This window comes from Ascaphus truei, chromosome 14 (genome assembly GCF_040206685.1).
Source record: "Ascaphus truei isolate aAscTru1 chromosome 14, aAscTru1.hap1, whole genome shotgun sequence".
NCBI classification, from domain to species: Eukaryota; Metazoa; Chordata; class Amphibia; order Anura; family Ascaphidae; genus Ascaphus; species Ascaphus truei.
The window spans coordinates 20,443,722-20,468,023 of record NC_134496.1 but is presented as its reverse complement, the minus strand read 5'-3'; the positions used below and the strand labels follow the sequence as shown (position 1 = coordinate 20,468,023).

Below are 24,302 nucleotides of genomic sequence, written 5' to 3'. Positions count from 1 at the left end.
CCTCAAGCACCACTAACAGGTCAGCTTTTAAGGATATCCCTGCTTCAGCACAGGTGGCTCAATCAGTGTCTCAGTCTCAGACTCCAGTGGTCTCCGGACTGAAGCCAGACTCTAGGTGAGGTTTCCCCCATGACCTAGAAAGTAGCATCTCACGGCATAAACCGCGTCCATGGTGGCTGCGCGGGCGCGGCCGGGCGCGGGGCTTCACGCGCACCTCTAGCTGGAGTGATTTGTGCTGTGTGTGTGGGTACGTACATGTGGGTGTGTGTGTGTGTGTGTGTATGTATGTGTGTGTGTGTGTGTGTGTATGTATGTGTGTGTGTGTGTGTACGTACATGTGTGTATGTATGTGTGTGTGTGTGTGTACGTACATGTGTGTGTGTGTGTGTGTGTGTGTGTATGTATGTATGTGTGTGTGTGTGTGTACGTACATGTGTGTATGTATGTGTGTGTGTGTGGGTACGTACATGTGGGTGTGTGTGTGTGTGTGTGTGTATGTATGTATGTGTGTGTGTGTGTGTACGTACATGTGTGTATGTATGTGTGTGTGTGTGTACGTACATGTGTGTGTGTGTGTGTGTGTGTATGTATGTGTGTGTGTGTGTACGTACGTGTGTGTGTGTGTGTGTGTGTACGTACGTGTGTGTGTGTACGTACATGTGTGTACGTACGTACGTATGTACGTACGTACATGTGTGTGTGTGTACGTACATGTGTGTTTGTGTGTGTACGTACGTACGTACGTACGTACGTACGTACGTGTGTGTGTGTTTGTGTGTGTACGTACATGTGTGTGTGTGTACGTACGTGTGTACGTGTGTACGTGTGTACGTACGTACGTACATGTGTGTGTGTGTGTGTGTGTACGTACGTACATGTGTGTGTGTGTGTGTGTGTACATGTTACAGGGTATTTCTGTGTCTATAGGATGAGCTCCAGCAGCTGATTCTGATGCCTCTGCCTGATACGTCCCTCATATCCCAAGACCCCATTACAGGTCATTATAGCTGCTCTCCCCCACAAGGATATCTCTGCCCACCTAGCTCTGGTACCTGCCATCCCACTCTGGGTATCTTTGCCCCATTCCTGCCCACCTAGCTCTGGTACCTGCCATCCCACTCTGGGTATCTTTGCCCCATCCCTGCCCACCTAGCTCTGGTACCTGCCATCCCACCCTGGGTATCTATGCCCCATCTCTGCCCACCTAGCTCTGGTACCTGCCATCCCACCCTGGGTATCTATGCCCCATCCCTGCCCACCTAGCTCTGGTACCTGCCATCCCACCCTGGGTATCTATGCCCCATCCCTGCCCACCTAGCTCTGGTACCTGCCATCCCACCCTGGGTATCTATGCCTTATCTCTGCCCACCTAGCTCTGGTACCTGCCATCCCACCCTGGGTATCTATGCCCCATCCCTGCCCACCTAGCTCTGGTACCTGCCATCCCACCCTGGGTATCTATGCCCCATCCCTGCCCACCTAGCTCTGGTACCTGCCATCTCACTCTGGGTATCTTTGCCCCATCCCTGCCCACCTAGCTCTGGTACCTGCCATCCCACCCTGGGTATCTATGCTCCATCTCTGCCCACCTAGCTCTGGTACCTGCCATCTCACTCTGGGTATCTTTGCCCCATCCCTGCCCACCTAGCTCTGGTACCTGCCATCCCACCCTGGGTATCTATGCCCCATCCCTGCCCACCTAGCTCTGGTACCTGCCATCCCACCCTGGGTATCTATGCTCCATCTCTGCCCACCTAGCTCTGGTACCTGCCATCCCACCCTGGGTATCTATGCCCCATCCCTGCCCACCTAGCTCTGGTACCTGCCATCCCACCCTGGGTATCTATGCTCTATCTCTGCCCATCTAGCTCTGGTACCTGCCATCCCACCCTGGGTATCTATGCTCTATCTCTGCCCACCTAGCTCTGGTACCTGCCATCCCACCCTGGGTATCTATGCCTTATCTCTGCCCACCTAGCTCTGGTACCTGCCATCCCACCCTGGGTATCTATGCCCCATCCCTGCCCACCTAGCTCTGGTACCTGCCATCTCACTCTGGGTATCTTTGCCCCATCCCTGCCCACCTAGCTCTGGTACCTGCCATCCCACCCTGGGTATCTATGCTCCATCTCTGCCCACCTAGCTCTGGTACCTGCCATCCCACCCTGGGTATCTATGCTCCATCTCTGCCCACCTAGCTCTGGTACCTGCCATCCCACCCTGGGTATCTATGCCCCATCCCTGCCCACCTAGCTCTGGTACCTGCCATCCCACCCTGGGTATCTATGCTCTATCTCTGCCCATCTAGCTCTGGTACCTGCCATCCCACCCTGGGTATCTATGCTCTATCTCTGCCCACCTAGCTCTGGTACCTGCCATCCCACCCTGGGTATCTATGCCTTATCTCTGCCCACCTAGCTCTGGTACCTGCCATCCCACCCTGGGTATCTATGCTCTATCTCTGCCCACCTAGCTCTGGTACCTGCCATCCCACCCTGGGTATCTTTGCCCCATCCCTGCCCACCTAGCTCTGGTACCTGCCATCCCACCCTGGGTATCTATGCCCTATCTCTGCCCACCTAGCTCTGGTACCTGCCATCCCACCCTGGGTATCTATGCTCCATCTCTGCCCACCTAGCTCTGGTACCTGCCATCCCACCCTGGGTATCTATGCCCCATCTCTGCCCACCTAGTTCTGGTACCTGCCATCCCACCCTGGGTATCTATGCCCCATCTCTGCCCACCTAGCTCTGGTACCTGCCATCCCACCCTGGGTTTCTATGCCCCATCCCTGCCCACCTAGCTCTGGTATCTGCCATCCCACCCTGTGTATCTATGCCCCATCCCTGCCTATCTATCTCTGGTACCTGCCATCCCACCCTGGGTATCTATGCCCCATCCCTGCCCACCTAGCTCTGGTACCTGCCATCCCACCCTGGGTATCTATGCCCTATCTCTGCCCACCTAGCTCTGGTACCTGCCATCCCACCCTGGGTATCTATGCTCCATCTCTGCCCACCTAGCTCTGGTACCTGTCATCCCACCCTGGGTATCTATGCCCCATCTCTGCCCACCTAGCTCTGGTACCTGCCATCCCACTCTGGGTATCTTTGCCCCATCCCTGCCCACCTAGCTCTGGTACCTGCCATCCCACCCTGGGTATCTATGCCCCATCCCTGCCCACCTAGCTCTGGTACCTGCCATCTCACTCTGGGTATCTTTGCCCCATCCCTGCCCACCTAGCTCTGGTACCTGCCATCCCACCCTGGGTATCTATGCTCCATCTCTGCCCACCTAGCTCTGGTACCTGCCATCTCACTCTGGGTATCTTTGCCCCATCCCTGCCCACCTAGCTCTGGTACCTGCCATCCCACCCTGGGTATCTATGCCCCATCCCTGCCCACCTAGCTCTGGTACCTGCCATCCCACCCTGGGTATCTATGCTCCATCTCTGCCCACCTAGCTCTGGTACCTGCCATCCCACCCTGGGTATCTATGCCCCATCCCTGCCCACCTAGCTCTGGTACCTGCCATCCCACCCTGGGTATCTATGCTCTATCTCTGCCCATCTAGCTCTGGTACCTGCCATCCCACCCTGGGTATCTATGCTCTATCTCTGCCCACCTAGCTCTGGTACCTGCCATCCCACCCTGGGTATCTATGCCTTATCTCTGCCCACCTAGCTCTGGTACCTGCCATCCCACCCTGGGTATCTATGCCCCATCCCTGCCCACCTAGCTCTGGTACCTGCCATCTCACTCTGGATATCTTTGCCCCATCCCTGCCCACCTAGCTCTGGTACCTGCCATCCCACCCTGGGTATCTATGCTCCATCTCTGCCCACCTAGCTCTGGTACCTGCCATCCCACCCTGGGTATCTATGCTCCATCTCTGCCCACCTAGCTCTGGTACCTGCCATCCCACCCTGGGTATCTATGCTCTATCTCTGCCCACCTAGCTCTGGTACCTGCCATCCCACCCTGGGTATCTATGCCTTATCTCTGCCCACCTAGCTCTGGTACCTGCCATCCCACCCTGGGTATCGATGCCCCATCCCTGCCCACCTAGCTCTGGTACCTGCCATCTCACTCTGGGTATCTTTGCCCCATCCCTGCCCACCTAGCTCTGGTACCTGCCATCCCACCCTGGGTATCTATGCTCCATCTCTGCCCACCTAGCTCTGGTACCTGCCATCTCACTCTGGGTATCTTTGCCCCATCCCTGCCCACCTAGCTCTGGTACCTGCCATCCCACCCTGGGTATCTATGCCCCATCCCTGCCTATCTATCTCTGGTACCTGCCATCCCACCCTGGGTATCTATGCTCCATCTCTGCCCACCTAGCTCTGGTACCTGCCATCCCACCCTGGGTATCTATGCCCCATCCCTGCCCACCTAGCTCTGGTACCTGCCATCCCACCCTGGGTATCTATGCTCTATCTCTGCCCATCTAGCTCTGGTACCTGCCATCCCACCCTGGGTATCTATGCTCTATCTCTGCCCACCTAGCTCTGGTACCTGCCATCCCACCCTGGGTATCTTTGCCCCATCCCTGCCCACCTAGCTCTGGTACCTGCCATCCCACCCTGGGTATCTATGCCCTATCTCTGCCCACCTAGCTCTGGTACCTGCCATCCCACCCTGGGTATCTATGCTCCATCTCTGCCCACCTAGCTCTGGTACCTGCCATCCCACCCTGGGTATCTATGCCCCATCTCTGCCCACCTAGTTCTGGTACCTGCCATCCCACCCTGGGTATCTATGCCCCATCTCTGCCCACCTAGCTCTGGTACCTGCCATCCCACCCTGGGTTTCTATGCCCCATCCCTGCCCACCTAGCTCTGGTATCTGCCATCCCACCCTGTGTATCTATGCCCCATCCCTGCCTATCTATCTCTGGTACCTGCCATCCCACCCTGGGTATCTATGCCCCATCCCTGCCCACCTAGCTCTGGTACCTGCCATCCCACTCTGGGTATCTTTGCCCCATCGCTGCCCCCCTAGCTCTGGTACCTGCCATCCCACCCTGGGTATCTATGCCCCATCTCTGCCCACCTAGCTCTGGTACCTGCCATCCCACCCTGGGTATCTATGCCCCATCTCTGCCCCCCTAGCTCTGGTACCTGCCATCCCACCCTGGGTATCTATGCCCCATCTCTGCCCACCTAGTTCTGGTACCTGCCATCCCACCCTGGGTATCTATGCCCCATCTCTGCCCCCCTAGCTCTGGTACCTGCCATCCCACCCTGGGTATCTATGCACCATCTCTGCCCACCTAGCTCTGGTACCTGCCATTCCGCCCTGGGTATCTTTGCCCCATCTCTGCCCACCTAGCTCTGGTACCTGCCATTCTACTCTGGGTATCTTTGCCCCATCTCTGCCCCCCTAGCTCTGGTACCTGCCATCCCACCCTGGGTATCTATGCCCTATCTCTGCCCTCCTGCAGTGGGTATCTCTGCAACCCCCACCCCCTGCGGTATCTCTTCCCCCTCTCACCGGGTATCTCTGACTATATGCCCTCCTACACTAGGTATCTCGATGCCCCCTTCCCCCTGGTATCTGCCCCCATATTCTGGGTATCCCTGGCAGGGGTATCTCTAACTCTCCCCATTCTCTCTCACAGACTCTGCTCTCCTGGAGATGGAGAAGCTTTTATTACTGATGCTAGGAGCCGCCGTCCAGGTAACTGCCCCATCTCTCTCCTCTCCTCTGGTACCCTTTAGTATCTGCACCCGGTAACTGCCCCATCTGTCTTTCTCAGTGCGAGGACCGGGGTCAAATCATTGCCGGGATCCGGAGCCTAAATCTGGATTTACAGACAAAACTAGCAGAGAGAATCCAGGAGGTGAAACGGATTCACACCTCGTCCTGTCTCCCCCACTCACTGTCTCACACTCAATGTCTCCCACTCACTGTCCCTCTCACAGCCCCCCTCACTCACAGCCTCTCTCTCTTCCCTTCTCTCTCTTGCACTCTATTTCCATCTCTCTTAATCACTTTCCATCTCTCTCCCCCTGCTCCTCTCTCACTTCATCTCACTCCCTCTTCCGTCCCTCCTCCTCATCTCTCTCCCTGCTCCTCTCTCTTCATCGCTCCCTCTCTCCTCTCTATCTCCCTGCTCCTCTCTCCACCCCTTCTCCCTCTCCATCCCTCCTCCTCTCTCTCTCCCTGCTCTTACTACTCTCTCTCTTCCTCTCTCTCCGTCCCTGCTCCTCTCTCCCTGCTCCTTTTCCCCCCCTCTCTCCATCCCTCCTCCTCTCTTTATCCCTGCTACTCTTTCAACCCCCTCCTATTTCCCCCCTCTCTCTCACCCTGCTCCTCTTCCCCCCCTCTCTCTCTCTCTCTCTACTTTCTGTCTCTCTCTCTCTCCTTTCTGTATCTCTCTCTCCTTTCTCTCTCTCTCTCTCCTTTCTCTCTCTCTCCTTTCTGTCTCTCTCTCTCCTTTCTGTCTCTCTCTCTCCTTTCTCTCTCCTTTCTGTATCTCTCTCTCTCCTTTCTGTCTCACTCTCCTTTCTGTCTCTCTCTCCTTTCTGTCTCTCTCTCTCTCCTTTCTCTCTCTCTCTCCTTTCTCTCTCTCTCTTTCTCCTTTCTGTCTCTCTCTCTCTCTCCTTTCCGTCTCTCTCTCTCTCCTGTCTGTCTCTCTCTCCTTTCTGTCTCATTCACACTCTTTCTTTCTCTGTAGATCACTCAGAATTCTCGGAAGATATTATCATTTCCAGGCCCTGACTTGTCTCATCTCTCCCCCTCTGACCTACAAGAGACCGTCTACATGCTAAGCACTCACCTGAGAGACATCCTGAGACAGAGGGATGAGAGCGCTGAGGTCAGGACCCTAATCTATACTCATTAGTAGGCAGCCTCACTCATTGCAAGACTGTCTCACTCATTGGATGACTGTCTCACCCATTGGATGACTGTCTCACCCATTGGATGACTGTCTCACCCATTGGATGACTGTCTCACTCATTGGATGAATGTCTCACCCATTGGATGACTGTCTCGCCCATTGGATGACTGTCTCACTCATTGGATGACTGTCTCACTCATTGGAATATACTCCCACTTATTTGAAGGTAGTCTCACTAATTAGAAGACATACACACAAAAGGGGCACAAAAAGAGAGAAAACAAAGACTGAATTAATACCAAAATAATACTTTATATGTCAAATAATGAAAAACATATAACTTTCACATTAAAAGAAAAAGATCTAGTAGATCCAGTGGTCTGAGATCACACACAGAGCATCAAGTTCTATACTGAGAACCCCGCATTCTAAAAGTGTCTTTAGTTGTTGAAAGGAAAACAAGGTCCAGCTGCAGAGATGGAATACAGGCAGTCCTCGTTTTACAACGCTTCGCTTTACAACGAATGGCTTATCCAACGCTATGCAATGCATACCTATGTTCATTTTTACAACGCCAAAACGGCTTATCCAATGCTCTTACGACGCTTTGCAACGTTGTTTATGTGTATGTGTATATATATATATATATATATATAGCCTGGCCTTCAGCAGCTATTGCTGTTTCTGGGCCTTTCCTCTGTCAGTCCTGTTAGTACAGGTAGTGGAAAGGTTAATTCCTTCAGGTGGCCTGCATGTGCATTTCAGCCTTGAAGATTGTAGCAATATTCAAGGGCGGGCCTTGCAACATGAGGATGTCAATCCAAGGGGTGGATATTGGTTGCAACATCCCCTGCTGTGTGTGGGCCAATCTGTATCCTGCTCTGGCTTGTAATGAGTCAGAGTTAGAGACACTCCCCAAGGATTGTTCAAATTGGGACATGCCTCCTAAATTAGAGTGTCAGTTAGTTCAGTCAGTTAGTCTGTGAGTACTGAGTTAGAGAGTGAGTGATTCCAGGAACTCTCTCTCCCTCCACCCATGCCTGGGTTGGAGGGTGGGGGGCAAAAAAGACCATGCTGCTAGTCAGGGCTCTGAGCTAGAGAGAAAGGAATGATGATTACAGACTGTGCTGTTATGCTGGAATTATATGCTGCAATAAACTACAGAAAGACATTGTTGTGTGGATCCCTGTCTCTGGTATGTGAAGATTGTCAGTGGGGGTCCCTCCTCTGAAGACCCCAGAGGATCCCTACTGGCTGGAGGCACTGCACCACCCAGAGATGACAAGACCAAGGTAACCTGTCCCCCCTCCTGTCCCTGTCCTGGTTCTCCCCACAACACCGCGGAGCCCTCAGCCCTCCTGTTACCAGCAGGTATGCAGCACCAATACACCTGAGAGTAACCCGAGCAGGAGTGTACCCCCCCCCCCCCCCCAATCTCACTTAGGGTGGGGGATAACAGGGTTACATATATACACATATACACAACGTTGCAAAGCGTCGTAAGAGCGTATATATATATATATATATATATATATATAATATTATACTATATATTATATTAATACTATATAATATTATATTATACTATATAATATATTAATTATTGTTATATTATATATATATATTTAATACAGTATATACACTATATAATTTATGTGTGTACTGCATGTCTTATTGCCTGCGTAAAATATTTGGTGTATTTTAGTGTTAAAAATGCCTTCAGGAACAGACCCTTTCATTTAAACAGTGTTCCTATGGGAAAACGTGTTTCTCTTTACAACGTTTCGCTATCCAACGCCATTTTGAGTAACGCATTGTGGGGCCTATGCAGAGAGCAGCGCTATTTCGAAATTCGCCATTTTTTGGAGAAAATCGCGCAGAAAGCAGCAGAAAATGGCGAGTTCCGAAAAACGCGCCAATTTTTCTTTTCTATTTGTAAAACTCGCCTCGCGGCTGGCGAGAACCTCAATCTCGCCAGTTTTAAAAATATCCGTATGCAGAGAGGCGCGAACGGCATCTAGCGGCTGTTCGCGCCAATAAAATGGCGCGATTGTCTCCTTTTTGCCTCGCCAGAAAAAATTGGCAAGAAGCTGCCGCTCGCGGCCATTGCAAAGGGAAAAAAAAGGCGCGAATTTGTTTTTACACGTTTCTGAAGCGCGCATCTCGCCAATTTAAACTCGCCACACGCATCCATGTTAAACATAGCAGAATTCGCACTTTTCTGCATATGGAGAATAAAACTCTCCAAAAAAGCTACTTTTTAATAAATTTGCCAATTTTAAAATTCGCTGCTCTCTGCATAGGCCCCTGTGTCAGATAACCGAGGACTGCCTGTATAGCTACCAGCCTTAACTTTCAGTCGGCGTCCTGCTCGTGGTGTATTCTGCTAGCAGCTTCCGGGGTTCCATCGTCACGTGTATCCCGTCGCTGCGCTGACCTCACCACACAACGCGTTTCGTGTTGACTTGACACTTCTTCAGGGGGTTGAAGGGGTTGCGCCCCTTTTGTGAGTATATGTATTTGGAAGTGCCCCGCTGATCACGGCAGACTGGGAGCAGCAAGGAGAAAAACGCTGACTTAGGAGAGAGAGGATTTAAAGGGACAGCGCACACTGACTTTTTTTTGCTAATTAGAAGACAGTCGTACTCATTGGAAGGCAGTCTCATTTATTGGAAGGAGTCATTAATTAATTGGAAGACAGTCTCAGTCATTGGAAGGCAGTCTCACTCATTGGAAGATGGTCTCACTAATTGGAAGGTGGTCTCACCAATTGGAAGGCGGTTTCACTCATTGGAAGGCGGTCTCACTCATTGGAAGGCGGTCTCACTCATTGGAAGGCGGTCTCACTCATTGGAAGGCGGTCTCACTCATTGGAAGGCGGTCTCACTCATTGGAAGGCAGTCTCATTTATTGGAAGGAGTCATTAATTGGAAGGCAGTCTCACACATTGAAAGGCAGTCTCACTCATTGGAAGGCGGTCTCACACATTGAAAGGCAGTCTCACTCATTGGAAGGGGGTCTCACACATTGAAAGGCAGTCTCACTCATTTGAAGGCAGTCTCACGCATTGGAAGATGGTCTCACTCATTGGAAGGTGGTCTCACTCATTGGAAGATGGTCTCACTCATTGGAAGGCGGTCTCACTCATTGGAAGGTGGTCTCACTCATTGGAAGGCGGTCTCACTCATTGGAAGGCGGTCTCACTCATTGGAAGGTGGTCTCACTCATTGGAAGGGTCTCACTCATTGGAAGGCAGTCTCACTCATTGGAGGACAGTCTCACTCATTAGAAGGCGGTCTCACTCATTGGAAAGTGGTCTCACTCATTAGAAGACAGTCTCACTCATTGGAGGACGTCTCACTCATTGGAAGGTGGTCTCACTCATTAGAAGGCGATCTCACTCATTGGAAGGCGGTCTCACTCATTGGAAGGCGGTCTCACTCATTGGAAGGCGGTCTCACTCATTGGAAGGCGGTCTCACTCATTGGAAGGCGGTCTCACTCATTAGAAGGCGGTCTCACTCATTGGAAGGTGGTCTCACAAATTGGAAGGCGGTCTCACTCATTGGAAGGTGGTCTCTCTCATTGGAAGGTGGTCTCACAAATTGGAAGGCGGTCTCACACATTGGAAGGCGGTCTCACACATTGGAAGGTGGTCTCACAAATTGGAAGGCGGTCTCAGTCATTGGAAGGCAGTCTCACACATTGGAAGGCAGTATCACTCATTGGAAGGCGGTCTCACACATTGAAAGGCAGTCTCACTCATTGGAAGGGGGTCTCACACATTGAAAGGCAGTCTCACTCATTTGAAGGCAGTCTCACGCATTGGAAGATGGTCTCACTCATTGGAAGGTGGTCTCACTCATTGGAAGGGTCTCACTCATTGGAGGACAGTCTCACTCATTAGAAGGCGGTCTCACTCATTGGAAGGCGGTCTCACTCATTGGAAGGCGGTCTCACTCATTGGAAGGCGGTCTCACTCATTAGAAGGCGGTCTCACTCATTGGAAGGCGGTCTCACTCATTGGAAGGTGGTCTCTCTCATTGGAAGGTGGTCTCACAAATTGGAAGGCGGTCTCACACATTGGAAGGCAGTCTCACATGTTGGAAGGCAGTCTCACACATTGGAAGGTGGTCTCACAAATTGGAAGGCGGTCTCACTCATTGGAAGGCAGTCTCACACATTGGAAGGGGGTCTCACAAATTGGAAGGCAGTCTCACACGTTGGAAGGCAGTCTCACGCATTGGAAGATGGTCTCACTCATTGGAAGGTGGTCTCACAAATTGGAAGGCGGTCTCACACATTGGAAGGTGGTCTCACAAATTGGAAGGCGGTCTCAGTCATTGGAAGGCAGTCTCACACATTGGAAGGCAGTCTCACTCATTGGAAGGCGGTCTCACACATTGAAAGTTAGTCTCACTCATTGGAAGGGGGTCTCACACATTGAAAGGCAGTCTCACTCATTTGAAGGCAGTCTCACGCATTGGAAGATGGTCTCACTCATTGGAAGGTGGTCTCACTCATTGGAAGGGTCTCACTCATTGGAGGACAGTCTCACTCATTAGAAGGCGGTCTCACTCATTGGAAGGCGGTCTCACTCATTGGAAGGTGGTCTCACTCATTAGAAGGCGGTCTCACTCATTGGAAGGTGGTCTCACAAATTGGAAGGCGGTCTCACTCATTGGAAGGTGGTCTCTCTCATTGGAAGGTGGTCTCACAAATTGGAAGGCGGTCTCACACATTGGAAGGCGATCTCACACATTGGAAGGTGGTCTCACAAATTGGAAGGCGGTCTCAGTCATTGGAAGGCAGTCTCACACATTGGAAGGCAGTCTCACTCATTGGAAGGCGGTCTCACACATTGAAAGGCAGTCTCACTCATTGGAAGGGGGTCTCACACATTGAAAGGCAGTCTCACTCATTTGAAGGCAGTCTCACGCATTGGAAGATGGTCTCACTCATTGGAAGGTGGTCTCACTCATTGGAAGGGTCTCACTCATTGGAGGACAGTCTCACTCATTAGAAGGCGGTCTCACTCATTGGAAGGCGGTCTCACTCATTGGAAGGTGGTCTCACTCATTAGAAGGCGGTCTCACTCATTGGAAGGTGGTCTCACAAATTGGAAGGCGGTCTCACTCATTGGAAGGTGGTCTCTCTCATTGGAAGGTGGTCTCACAAATTGGAAGGCGGTCTCACACATTGGAAGGCAGTCTCACATGTTGGAAGGCAGTCTCACACATTGGAAGGTGGTCTCACAAATTGGAAGGCGGTCTCACTCATTGGAAGGCAGTCTCACACATTGGAAGGGGGTCTCACACGTTGGAAGGCAGTCTCACGCATTGGAAGATGGTCTCACTCATTGGAAGGTGGTCTCACAAATTGGAAGGCGGTCTCACACATTGGAAGGTGGTCTCACAAATTGGAAGGCGGTCTCACTCATTGGAAGGCAGTCTCACACATTGGAAGGGGGTCTCACAAATTGGAAGGCAGTCTCACACGTTGGAAGGCAGTCTCACGCATTGGAAGATGGTCTCACTCATTGGAAGGTGGTCTCACAAATTGGAAGGCGGTCTCACACATTGGAAGGCGGTCTCACACATTGGAAGGTGGTCTCACAAATTGGAAGGCGGTCTCAGTCATTGGAAGGCAGTCTCACACATTGGAAGGCAGTCTCACTCATTGGAAGGCGGTCTCACACATTGAAAGTTAGTCTCACTCATTGGAAGGGGGTCTCACACATTGAAAGGCAGTCTCACTCATTTGAAGGCAGTCTCACGCATTGGAAGATGGTCTCACTCATTGGAAGGTGGTCTCACTCATTGGAAGGGTCTCACTCATTGGAGGACAGTCTCACTCATTAGAAGGCGGTCTCACTCATTGGAAGGCGGTCTCACTCATTGGAAGGTGGTCTCACTCATTAGAAGGCGGTCTCACTCATTGGAAGGTGGTCTCACAAATTGGAAGGCGGTCTCACTCATTGGAAGGTGGTCTCTCTCATTGGAAGGTGGTCTCACAAATTGGAAGGCGGTCTCACACATTGGAAGGCAGTCTCACATGTTGGAAGGCAGTCTCACACATTGGAAGGTGGTCTCACAAATTGGAAGGCGGTCTCACTCATTGGAAGGCAGTCTCACACATTGGAAGGCGGTCTCACAAATTGGAAGGCAGTCTCACTCATTGGAAGGCAGTCTCACACATTGGAAGGCAGTCTCACTCATTGGAAGGTGGTCTCACACATTGGAAGGCGGTCTCACACATTGGAAGGCGGTCTCACACATTGGAAGGCGGTCTCACTCATTAGAAGGCAGTCTCACTCATTGGAAGGCGGTCTCACACATTGGAAGGCGGTCTCACACATTGGAAGGCGGTCTCACACATTGGAAGGCAGTCTCACTCATTAGGAGGCAGTCTCACACATTAGGAGGCAGTCTCACTCATTGGAAGGCAGTCTCACTCATTGGAAGGCAGTCTCACTCATTAGGAGGCAGTATACCCATATACACACTCTCTGCTATATACAGAGCCCTCTCTTTCCCCACAGCGGCTGTCTCTCCTCCCTTGGGACCAGCAGACCTCCCCGACCTCTCCCAGTGACCTTCGGATTCGAGGGGGAACCCAAAATGTTACCTCTGACCCCCAGTTCTGGCAGAGCCACTCACTGCAACTCGCTGATCTACAGAGCAAACTTCGGCGTGTGCGACAGGAACTGTGAGTGAGGGAGAGAGAGGGGGGGGGGAGTGAGTGGCAGGACTGAGAGGGGGGTGAGAGGGAGTGGCAGGACTGAGAGGGAGTGCCAGGAGTGAGAGGGGGAGAGAGAGGTGGGGTGAGAGGGGGTGAGAGTGAGTGGCAGGACTGAGAGTGGGGTGAGAGGGAGTGCCAGGAGTGAGAGGGGGAAAGATGGGGTGAGAGTGAGTGGCAGGAGTGAGAGGGAAGAGAGATGGGGTGAGATGGAGTGCCAGGCGTGAGAGGTGGGAGAAAGGGAGAGAGGGATGTGGTGAGAGTGAGTGGCAGGACTGAGAGGGGGGTGAGAGGGAGTGCCAGGAGTGAGAGGGGGAGAGAGAGATGGGATGAGAGTGAGTGGCAGGAGTGAGAGGGGGGAGAAAGGGAGAGAGAGATGGGTTGAGAGTGAGTGCCAGGAGTGAGAGGGGGAGAGAGAGATGGGGTGAGAGTGAGTGCCAGGCGTGAAAGGGGGAGAAAGTGAGTGCCAGGTATGAGAGGGGGGAGAAAGGGAGAGAGAGATGGGGTGAGAGTGAGTGGCAGGAGTGAGAGGGGAAGAGAGATGGGGTGAGATGGAGTGCCAGGCGTGAGAGGTGGGAGAAAGGGAGAGAGGGATGGGGTGAGAGTGAGTGGCAGGAGTGAGGGGGGAGAGAGGGAGAGAATGGGGAAGACAGAAAGAGAGGGGGGAGTGAGGGACAGAGAGGGAGAGATGGGGTGACAGTGAGTGGCAGGAGTTAGAGAGGGGAGAGAGGGAGAGAGAGGTGGGCTGAAGGAGTGCCAGGAGTGAGAGGGGGAGAGAGAATTTGAGAGACAGAAAGAGAGGGGGGAGCGAGAAGAGGAGAGGGGGAATATGGAGGGAGGGGAGAAGAGAGAGACAGAGAGAGAGAAGGGATGAGAGGGAGTAGAAGGACTGAGAGGGTGAGAGAGAGGAAAAGAGGAAGGAAGGTGAGAGGGGGGAAGGAGAGAGAGAAGAGGGGAGAATGGGGAGAAAAAAATTAGAGTGAGGAAAAGACAGAGGTGGGAAGTTGGAGGGTGTAAGGGGAAAAGAGAGAGAAGTAGGTATACAGAGAGAAGAGAGACAGTGGGAGGGGGGAAGAGAAGAAGAGAGAAAGGGAGAGAGACACACACACAGAGAGGGGAGGGGGGAAGAGAAGAAGAGAGAAAGGGGAGAGAGACACACACACAGAGAGGGGAGGGGGAAGAGAAGAAGAGAGAAAGGGGAGAGAGAGACACACACAGAGAGGGAGGGGGAAGAGAAGAAGAAAGAAAGGGAGGGAGAGGAGTTTTATAACTGGATGGATGACGGACGGAATACATTGTGGTTAACACCCCCACCCCCACCCCCCATCCATTTCTGCCCCAAGGGAGGAGAAGGGAGAGGAGCTACTGGACGGTCAGCAGGAGACGCAAGCGCTGGAGGTGGAGCTAAGAAAACTGCGTCAGCAGGTATAGAGAGCACGTGACACCAGTGCATTGTGGGGACTAGTACTGACACCACGCACGCACACTACTCTGCCCATTTCCTCCCCCTCTGATCTATTCCACTGCCCCCCCTTTTCTGTCTACCTCCACTTTTCTCTCTTCTCCCTTTCTGTATTTTTCTCCATTCTCTCTCTCTTTCCCCCCTTCTATCTCTCCCTCCTTCTCTCTCCCCCTTCTTTCTGTATTTCTCCCCGTTCTCTCTCTCTCTTCCCCCTTTCTTTCTCTTCTCTCTCCCCTGCTTTCTGTATTTCTCCCTGTTCTCTCTCTCTCTTCCCCCTTCCTCTTTCTCCTCTTCTCTCCCCCTTCTCCGTTCTCTCTCTCCCCCCTTTCTCTTTCTCCTCTCTCTCTCCCACTTCTCCCTGTTCTCTCTCTCCCCCTCTTTCTCCTATTCTCTCTCCCTCTTTCTGTATTTATCCCCTCACTATCTTCACTTTGCCCTCCTCTCCACCCCCTTTCCCTTTTCTTTTTTCCCTCCGATATCTCTCCCCCCCCCTTTTACTCACTCTCTCTCTCCCCCCCCCCCTAGGTCCAGGAGCTCTCCCCCCTAGCTGTGCTGTCTCGTGGTTACCGGGACGAACTGGACGCTCTAAGAGAGCGCTTTCGACGCTCTGAGACACAAGTGAACACTCTCACAGAGAGACTGCGCACCTTGGAGGTCTCTCACCGATCCCTGCAGGTCTCCCACTTCAAAGATCTTCAATGGCACACTGGGGCTTGGAATAGGGGAAGGTTTAGCGGGCGCAATTAATGGCGGCTCCAATCATTCTTTGCAGGAGGAGAGAGAGCTCTCGAAGGGTCTGCTAGAGGATAAGGAGGCATTAGAGCGTCAGCTATCTGCGGAGAGAGAGCGCTCACAGAGACTGCACCTATGCGAGAGAGAAAAGCACTATCTAGAAGAGAGACTGCAGAGTCTGGAGATGGTGAGTGAAAGTGATGTCTCTTTACGTGTGGATGTCTCTTGATGTTTCTTGTGCTTCCCTAGAGCTCTCTGAACGTCTCTTGCGGATGTCTCTTCTTCTTGTTTCTATGGTTGTCTCTTCTGGATGTCTGTCTATATATCGTTGGATGTCTCCGTCTGGTACTATCTTCTGGATAGAGACAACGAAAGAGACATCCAGACATATCTCTTGAGATGTCTCTTTCTGGATGTCCGTTGACGGGACCGCCCTGTCTCGCAGGAGAGAGACGCGGAGTGCCAGAGAGTGCAGTTTCTGCTACACGATAATCTCACTCTGGCCGAGGAGGTGAGAGTGCTGAGGAAGAGACAGCCCATGCTGGGAGAGAGCGCATGAGTCCGACGGAGAGACGGCCTGAGCTGGGAGAGAGAACCTGAGTCTGACGGAGAGGGAGAAAGACAGAGAGACTGGGAGGGACTGCAAGAGACAGACAACGAAAGTGAGTATCTGAGAGTAGAAAATGAGGCAGTCGGAGAAAGAGACAGCTTGTCTAAATAATTTATCTCTCCCCTCTTTCCCTCCTCATCTCTCTACTCCGGTCTCCCCCTCTGTTTTTTTGTCTCCCCCCTCCATTCTCTCTATCCATCCTTTTTCAACTTTCTCCCTCCCTCACCCTACCTTTCTCTCCCCCCTCACCCTACCTTTCTCTCCCCCCTCACCCTACCTTTCTCTCCCCCCTCACCCTACCTTCTCTCCCCCCTCACCCTACCTTTCTCTCCCCCCTCACCCTACCTTTCTCTCCCCCCTCACCCTACCTTTCTCTCCCCCTCACCCTACCTTTCTCTCCCCCCTCACCCTACCTTTCTCTACCCCTCACCCTACCTTTCTCTACCCCTCACCCTACCTTTCTCTCCCCCTCACCCTACCTTTCTCTCCCCCTATCTCCATCTCCCTACCTTTCTCTCCCCCCCCTCTCCCCATCTCTCTACCTTTCTCCCCCCCTTCTCCTATCCTTATCCCCCCATCTCTCTACCTTTCTGTCCCCCCTATTTCCCTACCTCTCCCTACCTTTGTCTCCCCCCTCTTTACCTTTCTCCCCACCATTCTCTCCCCTTCTCCCCACCATTCTCTCCCCCTCTCCCTACCTTTCTCCCCCCATTCTGCCTACCTTTTTATCCCCATCTCACTACGTTTCTTCCCCCCCCCCCCTCTCCATACCTTTCTTTCCCCCTCCCCCCCTTCCTCTATCCCTCTCTCTCAGTTCTAGACTTGAGTTCTGAGCTGTCTCTCTTCCGGCTGGAAAGAGACAGCCAGAACCTGAGAGAGAGACTGCAGGCTCTGACTGGAGAGAACCTGGAGACCTCGAGACCACCTGACAAAATGCAACGGGAGCGAGACAGAGAGCTACAGACCCAGGACAGACTGAGAGAGTTCTGTGTCAGAGAGGTGAGAGCGATGGGGGAACAGAGGGGGGGGGGGAGAAGAGGGGGGGGAGAGAGTGGGAGGGGGAAAAGAGGGAGGGGGGAAGAGGGAGGGGGGCAAAGAGAGGGAGGGAGGGAGGGGGAGTGGGAGAAAGTGAGGGAGGGGGGAAAGTGAGGGAGAGGGGACGAAGGGAGACAGGTGGGGGGGAAAGATGAAAGGGGGAGAGAGAGGGAGGGATGGGGGAGTGGGAGAACGTGAGGGAGGGGGGAAAGTGAGGGAGAGGGGAGGAAGGGGAGACAGGTGGGGGGGGAAAGATGAAAGGGGGAGAGAGAGGGAGGGATGGGGAGTGGGAGAACGTGAGGGAGGGGGGAAAGTGAGGGAGAGGGGAGGAAGGGGAGAGAGGTAGGGGGGAAAGATGAAAGGGGGAGAGAGAGGGAGGAGGGAGAGACAAATGGGGGAGGGGGGGGAGAATTAGAGAGAGAGGAGAGTTAACAGGTCCGGTTTATTTTTGACCCCCCCAGGAGCCAGACGGGGGCAGTTTGGGGAAAAGAGACCGTCTGCAGGGAGAGTGTGAGAGACCGCTGCACGAGAGCACAGGGGAGGAACAGTTATTGAAGAGACAGCTGGAAGAGAGCGCAGGAGAGGAGCAGCCACTGAAGAGACCGCTGAAAGAGCGCACAGGAGAGGAGCAGTCACTGAAGAGACAGTTGGAAGAGAGTGGAGTAGAGCAGCAGTCACTGATGAGACAGTTGGAAGAGAGTGCATTGGACGAACAGTCACTGAAGAGACATCTGGAAGAGAGTGGAGTAGAGGAGCAGTTACTGAAGAGAAAGCTGGAAGAGAGCGCAGGGGACGAGCAGTCACTGAAGAGACAGCTGGAAGAGAGTGCAGGAAAGGTGCAATCACTAAAAAGACACCTGGAAGAGAGTGTGGCAGACGTTCAGTCTCTCGTGAGACAGCTGCAAGAGACCGCTAGAGATGAGCAGCAACTAAAGAGACAGCTGCAAGAGAGAGCTGAAGAGATGCAATCACTGAAGATGGAGCTAGAAGAGAGTGCTGGAGAAATACAGTCTCTAAAGAGACAGCTTCAGGAGAGCGCTGAGGAGGCAGAAGCTTTACAGTGTCAGCTACATGAAACAGGAGAGTCACATTCACTAAAGAGACAGCTGCAAAAGAGCACTGCAGAAGTGCACTCTCTCAGGAGACCGTTTCAAGATAGCGCTGAGGAGGCAAAGACTTTACAGAGACAGCTTCAGGAAAAAGAGAGCGAGATACAAACATTTAACAGACAGTTGCACGAGAGCGCTGATGAGATGCAGTCACTAAAGAGACAGTTGGAAGAGAGCGCAGGCAAGGAGTCACTAAAGAGACAGATTCAAGAGGAAGAGAAGCAGTCACTTAAGAGACAGTTGGAAGACAGCACAGGAAAGGAGCAGTCACTAAAGAGACAGCTTCAAGAAAGTGCTGAAATAGTACAGACTTTACAGAGACAGCTAGAAGAGAGTGCTGGGGAAGAGCAGTCCCTGAAAACACAGCTGGAAGAGAGCGCTGGGAAGAAGCAGTCGCAGAAGAGACACCTTCAAGAAAGAGAGGGAGAGATACAATCACTTAAGAGACAGCTGCAAGAGAGCGCTGAGGAGATGCAGACATTGAAGAGACAGCTTCAAGAAAGCACAGGGGAACAGCAGTCACAGAGGAGACAGCTAGAAGAGAGTGCAGGGAAGGAGAAGTTACTAAAGAGACAGCTTCAGGAAAGAGCTGAGGATGCACAGGGCTTACAGAGACAGCTGGAAGAGACTGTTGGGGAAGAGCAGTTACTGAAGAAACAGTTAGAAGAAAGCACTGGGGAGATGCAGTCACTAAAGAGACAGCTGGAAGAAAAGGAGCAGTCACAGAAGAGACAGCTTGAAGAAAGAGAGGGAGAGATACAAACACTTAAGAAACTGCAGCAAAAGAGCGCTGAGGAGGTGCAGTCACTGACGAGACAGCTCAAGAAATCACAGGGGAGGAGCAGTCACAAAAGAGACAGCTAGAAGAGAGTGCGGGGAAGGAGCAGTCACTAAAGAGACAGCTTCAAGACAGTACAGGGAAGGATCAGTCACAGAAGAGACAGCTAGAAGAGACCACTTGGGAGATGCAGTCACTGAAGAGACAGATGGAAGAAAAGGAGCAGTCACAGAAGAGACAGCTACAAGAAAGTACAGAGAAGGAGCAGTCACATAAGAGACTGCTTCAAGAAAAAGAGGGAGAGTTACAATCACTTAAGAGACAGCTGCAAGAGAGCGCTAAAGAGATGCAGACATTGAAGAGACAGCTTCAAGAAAGCACAGGGGAGGAGCAGTCACAGAGGAGACAGCTAGAAGAGAGTGCACGGAAGGAGCAGTCACTAAAGAGACAGCTTCAAGAAAGATCTGAGGATGCACAGGGCTTACAGAGACAGCTGGAAGAGACTGTTGGGGAAGAGCAGTTACTGAAGAGACAGCTAGAAGAAAGCACTGGGGAGACGCAGTCACTAAAGAGACAGCTGGAACGAAATGAGCAATCACATAAGAGACAGCTAGAAGAGAGCACTAGGGAGATGCAGTCACTAAAGAGACAGCTGGAAGAAAAGGAGCAGTCACAGAAGAGACAGCTTCAAGAAACAGAGGGAGAGATACAATCACTTAAGAAACTGCTACAAAAGAGCGCTGAGGAGGTGCACTCACTTAAGAGACAGTTACAAGAAAGTACAGGAGAGCAACAATCACAGAAGAGACAGGTAGAAGAGAGCACAGGAAAGGAGCAGTCACAGAAGAGACATCTTCAAGAAAGTACAGGGGAGGAGCAGTCACAGAAGAGACGGCTAGAAGAGAGCACTGGGAGATGCAGTCACTAAAGAGACCGCTGGAAGAAAAAGAGCAATCAAATAAGAGACAGCTAGAAGAGAGCACAGGGAAGGAGCAGTCACAGAAGAGACAGCTTGAAGAAAGAGAGGGAGAGATACAATCACTTAAGAGACAGCTGCAAAAGAGTGCTGAGGAGATGCAGTCACTGACTAGACAGCTACAAGAGAGGACAGGTGAGGAGCAGTCACAGAAGAGACAACTAGAAGAGAGCGCAGAGAAGGAGCAGTCACAGAAGAGACAGCTAGAAGAGAGCGCAGAGAAGGAGCAGTCACAGAAGAGACAGCTTCAAGAAAGTGCTACGGATGCAAATGCATTACAAAGACAGCTGGAAGAGGGCGCTGGGGCAGAGTGGTCACTGAAGAGACAGCTGGAAGAGAGCGCTGGGGAGATGCAGTCACTAGAGAGACAGTTAATAGCGAGCGTTGCCCCCCTCCCTATATCTGCCCCCTCACTCCCCCCCTCCTCTCTAATCCCCCCCCTGCCCCTGACTCTTCGCTGTCATTGTTCCTGCTGGAGCTGCAGGGAGTGCGCAGAGAGCGCACAGAGGTGCAGAGGCGCTGTGACTCCCTGCTCAGGGACCTGCAGAGGCAGGAGGGGGAGCTAGAGAGAGCGCAGAGAGAGCAGCGCAAGGGCAGGAGCGCTCTGAGGGGACTGACGCAGGAACATCGGGAGCTGAAGGAGAGGTGGGAGTGTGTGTGTGCAGGGAGAGCGAGTGTGTGTGTGTGCAGGGAGAGCGCGCATGTGTGTGTGTGTGTGCAGGGAGAGCGAGCATGTGTGTGTGTGTGTGCAGGGAGAGCGAGCATGTGTGTGTGTGCAGGGAGAGCGCGCATGTGTGTGTGTGCGCAGGGAGAGCGCACGCGTCTATGCAGGGAGAGCGCATGTGTGTGTAGGGAAAGCGTGCTTGTGTGTGTGCAAGGAGAGCGCGTGCTCAAGGAAAACTTGTGTGTGCGCAGGCAGTGCGTGTGTAGGTAGCACGTGTGTGTTTGTGTACAGAGTGTGTGGGTGTGTAGGGAGAGCGTGTGAGTACAGAGAGCGTGTGCATGGAGAGAGTGCGTGTGTACAGGCTGCATTGAGAGTGCATGTGTACAGGCTGCATGCATTGAGAGTGCATGTGCACAGGCTGCATGAGTGCGTGTGCAGGGAAAGCGTGAGTACAGGGAGCGGGTGTGTTCAGAGAAAATGCATATAGGGAGAGTGTGCATGCACTGAGAGTGTGTGTGCAGGGTGCAAGAAGAGTGTGAGTACAGGGTGCAGAGAGCGTGTGCATGCAGAGAGCGTGCGTGTGTACAGGCTGCATGAGTGCGTGTGCAGGGAAAGCGTGAGTGCAGGGAGCGTGTGTGCGCATGGAAAGCATGTGTTCAGAGAAAATGCGTGTAGGGAGCGCGCGTGCATGCACAGAGTGTGTGTGCAGGGAGAATGTGTGTGCATGTAGAGCGTGAGTACAGGGTGCAGGGAGAGCGTGAGTACAGGGTGCAGGGAGAGCGTGTGTGCATGGAGAGCGCGAGTACAGGGTGTAGGCAGAGCATGTGTGCAGGGTGCAGGGAGAGCGTTTCTGCAGGGAGAGCGTGTGTGCAGGGAGAGCGTGTGTGCAGGGAGAGCGTGTGTGCAGGGAGAGCGTGTGTGTAGTGAGCATGGAAGGGTGCAGGGAGCGCACGCCTCACACACACAGATGTTGCTTGTTGGTCTCCTGCAGGTTCTCCCAGCTCACAGAGCAAAGAGAGCAGCTACAGCAGGAAGTGCAAAGGCAGCTGCAGGAGCAGGAGGGAAGAGGGCAGGAACTGCAGCGGGAGAACCAGAGACTGCAGGAGGAGCAGCAGAGGTGAGTGTAGGGGGGAGAGAGCGTGCAGGAACAGCAGAGGGAAGTGCCGCAAAGGAACAGCCATCTTGCTCTATCCCCGCAGACTGCAAGAGGAGCTGTCTCGCACGGAGCGAACATCAGGAGAGAGAGCGTCGGAGCTGAGAGAGGCAAAGAGACAACTGGGAGCGGAGCAGAGAGAGAGAGCGCAGGTGGAGACAGAGCGTGGGGAACTGAGAGAGCGTCTGCAGCGCATGGAGATCAGCAATGCAGCTCTCTCAGAACAATGCCAGGTGTGTCTCAGACTGTCTCACACTCCCACTGTCTAACTGTCTCCATCCCCCCCACCCCTTCCGTATCTACCTCACTCTCATCTGTCTTGCTTTCTCTCTCTCCCTCAGGTGGTGTCTCAGGTGAAGCTGTCTCTTCAGGATCAGAGCAGTCTCTTGCTGTCTCAGCTACGCGCTCTGAGCCGTGATAACCGGGAGTTATTAGAGCGCAGTTTGCAAAGTGGGGAACTGAGACAGGAGGAGGAGAGACGTTACCGGTGAGGGAGACCTCTGACCTCTCCTCCGGACGCCCTGACCTGTAGGACTGACCTCACCTGCCTGACCTCCGTGACCCACATTATGACTTCTTGTTCTCTCCTCCCTGACTCCATGTTTCTGACCTCCTGACCCCTCCCACAATATGACCCTTGGCCTCCTGACCCCATATCCCTGGCCACCAGTACATCCCCTAGACCTTCTATGACCACACCTATTACCTCTGACCTTTAGTCTTAACAGCCTGACCTTTACGACAATTCCCACCTCTGCATCTCTTGACCTTTGACACCTGACCCTCACCATCCCCGCTCTATTCTCACATTCTGTGACCACCTTCACCTTTATGACCTTTAACCTTCCCATATCTTTCACCAATACAGTCTCCACGACCTCTGACCTCATGCCTACTCGACCACCTGTGGCACATGGTCCACTTAGCTTAGTGTACCTTAAACTCTTAGGATCCGACCTGCATGACCCCTTATTATGACCTTTGATGACCTTCTGTACCTCAGGACGCTGCTGACCGTAATGACCCCCCATTTACCCCAATGACCCTCCCTGACCCCCCCCCCCCCAGAGAGAAACTGACCGAGCTGAAGCACGAGAAGCAGAAACTGCTGGATAAGATCATGGATCAGTACCGAGTACTGGAGCCACTGCCTGTAATACACAGGTAACGCCTATATACAGAGAGAGACCCCCTTATATAAGGAGAGAAACTGTTATATAAAAAGACTCCCCCCATAGATAGAGAGAAACCCTATATACAAAGAGAGATCGCTCTATATACAGAGATGGATCCCCTGTGTACAGAGAGACCCTCCATATACAGAGACAGACCCCTATATATACACAGAGAATGACATCTCTATATACAGAGAGACCCCCTATATATAGAGGGGTCCTATATACAGAGAGAGAGAGAGAGAGAGATATCCTATATACAGATAGAGAAACCCACATATACACAGAGTGATCCCCCTATATACAAAATGAATGTGATCCACATATACAGATACCTCCTATACATATACACAGAGAGAGAGATACACAGACCCCCTATATATGCACATAGAGAATCCTATATACATATTGCGCCCCCTATATACAGAGTAAGAAAGAGGGAACCCCTTATATACAGAGATAGACCCACGTTATAGCGATAGAGACCCCATCTATATACAGGTTGAGAGAGAGCCCTCTATACAGAGAGACTCCTATGTACAGAGAGACTATATACTGTATATATATATATATATATATAGAGAGAGAGAGAGCTCAATATACAGATCGACTACCCTATATATAAAAGGAGAGAGAGACCGCATACAAACCAAAAGTAATATAGTGACCTCCTTTATACAGAGACCCCCTATATACAGAGAGACCATCCTATATACAGAGACCTTCCCTTTATATTGAGAGCTTAGCCCCCTATATATAGAGAGGGGTGATATTGGGGTATCTGGTCACATGACATCTTCCCCCCCCCTCTTCTCCCCCAGGAGGGGTAACTGGATTACTGATAAGATGAAGCGGCTCCTGAGGACCAGAGAGAGACCCCCGCGGGGCCCCGGGGACCCCCCCCAACTCCTGACCCCCGCAGAGGATCCCCCGCCTGAGCAAGGAAGAGTGGGTAGGAGTAAAACCCTCATTAATACCACGCTTCGTTATTATCGCCTCGTTATCATTCTCACTAATATGCACCT

General features: G+C 52.4%; 1 protein-coding gene across 1 annotated transcript in view; it reads left to right on the top strand.

Moving 5' to 3' along the window:
* CCDC88B (coiled-coil domain containing 88B) overlaps positions 1-22,066 on the top strand; it is a 31,593-nt gene extending 9,527 nt beyond the window's left edge. Inside the window, 14 exon segments of the mRNA XM_075570050.1 lie at positions 928-997; positions 5,623-5,681; positions 5,761-5,844; positions 6,682-6,822; positions 13,387-13,553; positions 14,927-15,008; positions 15,571-15,720; positions 15,818-15,964; positions 16,223-16,439; positions 17,202-17,386; positions 17,884-19,366; positions 19,369-20,217; positions 20,220-20,930; positions 21,941-22,066. Of these exon segments, the coding sequence (XP_075426165.1) occupies positions 928-997; positions 5,623-5,681; positions 5,761-5,844; positions 6,682-6,822; positions 13,387-13,553; positions 14,927-15,008; positions 15,571-15,720; positions 15,818-15,964; positions 16,223-16,439; positions 17,202-17,386; positions 17,884-19,366; positions 19,369-20,217; positions 20,220-20,851 (4,266 nt within the window). The 3' untranslated portion in view covers positions 20,852-20,930; positions 21,941-22,066.
* Positions 22,067-24,302: the final 2,236 nt, after the last annotated feature.